The sequence below is a fragment of the Carica papaya genome, chromosome 7 (genome assembly GCF_054855325.1).
Source record: "Carica papaya isolate Zhongbai chromosome 7, ASM5485532v1, whole genome shotgun sequence".
Taxonomy (NCBI): Eukaryota; Viridiplantae; Streptophyta; class Magnoliopsida; order Brassicales; family Caricaceae; genus Carica; species Carica papaya.
Genome location: NC_142315.1, coordinates 3,714,740 through 3,720,561, shown reverse-complemented (window position 1 = coordinate 3,720,561; position 5,822 = coordinate 3,714,740). Strand labels below are relative to the sequence as shown.

General features: G+C 32.8%; 1 protein-coding gene across 1 annotated transcript; it reads left to right on the top strand.

Annotated features, from left to right (window-relative positions):
* Positions 1-3,483: 3,483 nt before the first annotated feature.
* On the top strand, positions 3,484-4,609 carry LOC110817968 (ethylene-responsive transcription factor 3). The gene has a single exon (XM_022046695.2). It carries the CDS (start codon positions 3,595-3,597, stop codon positions 4,342-4,344), a length of 750 nt encoding a protein of 249 aa, XP_021902387.1. The 5' UTR covers positions 3,484-3,594; the 3' UTR covers positions 4,345-4,609.
* The last annotated feature ends 1,213 nt before the right edge of the window (positions 4,610-5,822 follow it).

Genomic DNA, 5,822 nt, shown 5'->3' with positions numbered 1-5,822 from the left:
ATTAAAGATTGGAGACTTAAAAATTTGTGGTTACTAATGAGAGGTTATACTTTGTAGGACAAGAATGGAAATGCATTGTCGTTTTCAAAAATAGAAGGTCAGCAAAAACGCGTACGTGTTGGTGGTGGGGTGGGGGGGCCAAATAAATTATGGGAAACAAAATAAATTACGAAAAGCTTCACTGGTTATTGAAGCGTGAAATATGGAAATTAATTGTGGGGTTAGCTCTCAAGATAAGGTGTCTCTAGCATGGGTCATTGTTCGTCAGTTAAATAATTATATATATATATATATATATGTACACACACACACACACGCACATATACATATATATATATATATACACACACTTACATATCAATTTCTTCGGTGATACTGTTGTTCTAGATTTGTTGAGAGATGGAGATCGTGTAACCCATCTTATCCTCTTCCTACCGACCGACCAACATATATAAATTTCTTAATTCTTTGCCTCTTTATTTTCTTTTTCTTTTTTTCTTGTGTTATATTAAAGGGAACACTTTTTATAAAACAGAATCTTGGTATATCAAGATCTGGGTATATGAATATTTGGGTTGTATATATATATATATATAAGAGCATTGATCATAATTGTTCGTTTGTATTAACAGAAACTATTCCATCGATTAAATATTAGAAAAAAAAAAAAAAGATAGAAGATGGTGAAAACACAATCAACCCTTTGAAAATTTCCAACTTTCTTTTATTAGATTATAAATTTTGAATGAAGTTATTCACTATTGCAAAAGCCCGTGCATTATTTAAGTTTAGAAAATAAATTTATTTTTTAAGTATTTTTTTTATTATTGAATATAATGTTTTTTTTTTATAAATTATTTATGTAATTTAGAGTTTAGAGTTTAAAATTTTATATGATATATATACGCCATGTTAAGAAAATTAATGCAAAGAACTTGGTGTTTGATTGTAACCATCAATTGGCGGGAATGTGAGACGAGTTATGAAGTTCCGTAAGGCTTTATTGTATAGCAAATTTAAGTTAAGATAAAATTTTGTGCACGTTCGGGGTATGTATATTGTTTTTTTTTTCTTTTTGCAATATATATGAAAGTTTTTCATTGATAAAAATAAATAATATGAAAATCTTAATAGGGTATCTTTAAATTGTTCGTTCTTGCCTCTCTTGTCTCACTTTTCTCATCTATTAGATATGTCTGGATCTTATCTTTTTTCTGTAAAAATTTTTTTTTAAAAAAGAAATGAATAAAATACTGACTAAAATAAAATTAATATTGATAAAACATTTGATTAAAAAAAATATAGAGATTGGTGTGTCGTCTTTTCCTGTTGGCACACATCATAAGGAGGATGTCATGTGCCACCCAAGTTTCATGAACCAAGTGGTACACACGACGTTCTTCTAATTAGTTGTCTTATGATTTTTTTAAAAAAAAATATATTTGCATATCTTTATCGTTTTTAATAAAAAAATATAAACTTTGTATCAATATCTAAGAAATTGATTAGACCAATGTTGTATTCAGAAAAAAATCAAGTGTGAAAGATTATTGTATTTTTATAAATAATTACTAAAAATACATAGCATACATATGTTCAGTGTAGTAATATTTTATTTTACATAAATTATATAACTAATCGTAATTATTTAGAGTTAGAATAAAATTTTATACGAAATACATTTGGATGTTTAAGAGTTAGAAAGAAGAACATGTTAAACTCGAAGTGAGATAAACACAGGCATAAGAAAGTGAAGGGATAAGCGACTAAGTGAATATATTCATTACTTTTACATTGAAGGGTGAAATAATCCAAGAAATCACTAACAAAGAAGATATCATCACTTAAGACAAGTAGAGATTTAGTTAAAGAAAAATAAGAAATTTATAAAATGTAGAAAATTAAATTTTATTTTATATTTTTAAAATTCAAATTGATAAATATTATGTATATTAATATTTTTATAATTTAATATTTAAGTGGGTAATACTAAAGATTTTATCTTATGTAATTTATATAATTATAATTATCGCATTAAATGTATTTTTATATTTTAAAATTTAGTAAATAAGATCCAATAATTTATCTTTATACAGTATTTTTATATAATGTATACATATTTATAACTAATACTGATATATTTACATTTTTATTTTTTATTATAAAAAAGTAGAAAATAACATGTTGCGTATTTATATATATATATATTGATAACGCTAATTTTATCTAAAAAATAATAAAATTATTATTTTACTAATAAAAAAAATTATTCGGTTTTATCCTATTACTCCGTACGACGCGTTGGCCAATATTCCTCCAATGGCCAAAAGAGTAAACTTAAGTGCGCGTGTATTCACGCGGAATTGATGGGAGTGTGGGGAAAACGAGGTGTCGGATGATATTGATACTGTTGTCAAAGACTGGTAATGTGATTGGCACAGATAAAAGAAAGCGCGAGTGGGGGTTATGGGAGTTAGGTTCCAATTAAGAACATGCGTAACGACACGTGGCTAGTTATGATTGGTTGCACTGTAGAGAACGGTTCAAAAGGGATAAAGGCGTGGGCATGAAAAGCCTGTACAAAAGGACGCGTAGAGAGAGACAGAAAGAAGGCTGTCAATTTTTTCTTTTTAAAAATAGTGTAATTTAATTTTGTTCTCAATAAAAAAAATAAGAAAATAAAATAAAATTCCGATCCAAGTCACGCGGCGAGCTAGCAGAATATGCCGACAACTTGTTCAAACATGTTGCTTACCATTCATGCCTCCCTTAGTTCAACACACAATACCACGCGCTCCATAACCCACTTAATAAAATAAAGATTTTTTAAAATAATATATAATTTAATTTAATATTTTATTCTAGAAAAAGGAAGGAAAACGACTGAGGGTGTACGCGTGAGAGAGAGCGTGAGGAAGAAGAAAAACCTTGGCACGCAATCAACAGTAGCATTTTGTAGCCGTTAGATGATGATAATGATGATAATTCAGATTACCGGTAAACATAGATAAATAAATAATCCTCTACAATTAATTGTACCCAATCATCCGAACCATTTCCTATTATAATTTAACACGTGACTTCTTTTTACCATGCCCTTCTTTAGTTCCCCATGTCAGATTAAACTATTAAACCATTAAAATATAAATTTCAAACACCGTTTATATCTTCGTTTACGGTTTATGTCCTTAAAACAAAGAGTTAACGGCGTTAGTTTCTGTCGAGTACACGTGTTAAATTTTGACATGAAGAGACACGAGTGTTGAGTGAACCTGGAGTATAGAATAATTTCTTTTTTTCTCATACCAGAAGTGGAGACAACCCACATGCCACGTAATTCGGCTGATTCTAATTTACGATATTGCCACTACTCTCTTTCTCTAGGCTAGCCGCCGTCTGAGTCAAATCCCTCGTTGACTGTGCCCTTTTCTTTCTCTCTCTTAATCAATTCTTCGCCGACTCTATCTGCTCCCATCTATAAAAACACCTCCGTCTCCACCTTTGTCTCTCAACCCCAGCCCACTCTGATCCTCCTCTGGTTTTTTCTTCTCTTTTCAACGTAAAAATATTCAATCGACTGGAAGCTTCGCGAAAATGGCGCCAAGAGCGAACACGGCCGCCATGAAGCCTATCTCCAACGGCAACGTTGCCCCCGCCGCCGCCGGTGCCGATTGCAAGGAGGTTCATTTTAGGGGTGTCAGAAAGCGACCTTGGGGACGTTACGCCGCCGAGATCCGAGATCCGGGTAAGAAGAGCCGAGTCTGGCTAGGCACTTTCGACACGGCTGAGGAAGCCGCTCGCGCTTACGACGCCGCCGCCAGGGAGTTTCGTGGCGCCAAGGCTAAGACCAACTTCCCTCTCCCTCCCGAAAACCTAACCATGGCTTCCACTAAAAGAGCCAAAAACGAAAATGGTAGTATTAACAACAATAACCAGAGTCCTAGCCAGAGTAGCACTGTTGAGTCTTCCAGCTGCTGCGAGCCGGAGCCGGCCCTCACGATGGATTCCTCGCCGTTGGATCTAAATCTCGGCCGAGGATTTGGCTCCGCCGATAAGTTCCCTTTCCAGCCGCCGGCTACCCCTGCCGTTGGGTTTTTCCCCGGAGGCGTCGTGTCGGCCAACCAGATGATGTATTTGAATGCGATTATGAGAGCCGGGGAGGCAATGAAGGGTCAGCAGTATCAACGGATTAGATTCAATAATCACCATCATGGTGGTGGGGTCCAGAGCGATTCTGATTCTTCATCCGTCGTCGACGTTAAGCCGGCGCCGCCGCCGCCGACGACGCGTGGCCCCTTGTTTGATTTCGATCTCAATCAACTTCCTCCTCCTGAAATCGCCTGAACTCAAATTTTTCACTTCTCCGGCCATAAAATGGACATCAAGCAGATCATCCCATTTTATTTTTCCGTTTGAAAATTTATTTCTTTCCCCAAAAAGAAGATAGCGAGAGAGTTTTCATGTGATCCGCTAGATCACCGATCCTTGTGAATAGTTTAGGTTCATCGAACTTTTTTTTGCAACAGCGAAACGATGCGTTTCGTCTCTGTTGTTAATTATAGTTACTGTAACTCCTTTTTATTTAGTGAATTAACACAGATGATTCATATCTTCTCTTGAATTTTCTTTACTGTTATAATCACCGGCCGGCGTATTAAGGTTGTCGCCGGAAAACCAGACAAGGTCCGGCGAGTTTCTTTGCGGGTGGAATGGTGTCAGTAGTAGACACGCACGTACCCACGAGTTTTAGTTTGTTTAATGTCTGACGACAAGCGAGTGGTTTAATGTGACATCTGAAACATCCGGTACTCGCCGACACGTGTCCTTTTTATTTCCTATTTTTAAAACAGTGAATATTGTCAATTATGACGTAAGAAGAAAGCGAAAATCTCGAATCTTAAAGCAACATATTTTCACGGGTTGTGTCGTTTTGTTTGCTAACTAATGGATGGAGTCGGCTACATTTAATTTGCATTTATAATTTCATTTTTCATTTCTTTTATTCTTTTTTTTTCCATTTAATTAAAATAATTTTTTATTTTTTAGTAAAAATTTATTTTTCAATATACGAAATTCATCATACGAAATAATAATTTAATTTCTTTTAGCTAATTGGGTTTTCCTTTTTTCCAATCCCAATTACTAAATTTATATAAGTAGCAACCATAGTGTGTCAATTATTTATTATAAAGTAATCTTTTATTGGAAAAAAAACATACCTTAACCAACCCTCATGATTAAATGAAATACACTTAGGTCGGTTTAACCTAATCGTTTTACCATATATGGCTAAATTGTAAATTTCATTCGGTATTAAGATGGATTGTCTAGTAACTTTTAATTAAAAATTCTATTATAATGGTGTTTTATTTTTTAGAAATAAAAAAATATATATGTTGTTTCACTATTAAATTCATTGAACATATTTTGAAATATATTTTTAATGAATACAACCACATATAAAAGTAAAATTAGAGTAATTTTTATCTTTACCAAATTATTTTGACATTTTAATATATATATATATATATATATATATATATAAATATTTAAGTTACCACTTTTTATTGTGAGTGAATTGGCCCAAGGAAGCTATTCCCACCAACTCTTATTTATTTGGAATTTTAGGGTAGTTTCATCTATTTTTAGATATGGATAACCCATTACATAATTATTTATTAGTTTCATTTTGTTATTATATGATACTATTTGGTTATTATTTTGGTACTATTTTTAACTACCTTCTAATTTGTTACTTTATTTTCTTATTATCTATTATTATTTTGTAATCGACATCAAACATGATGATCGACAATTTAAAT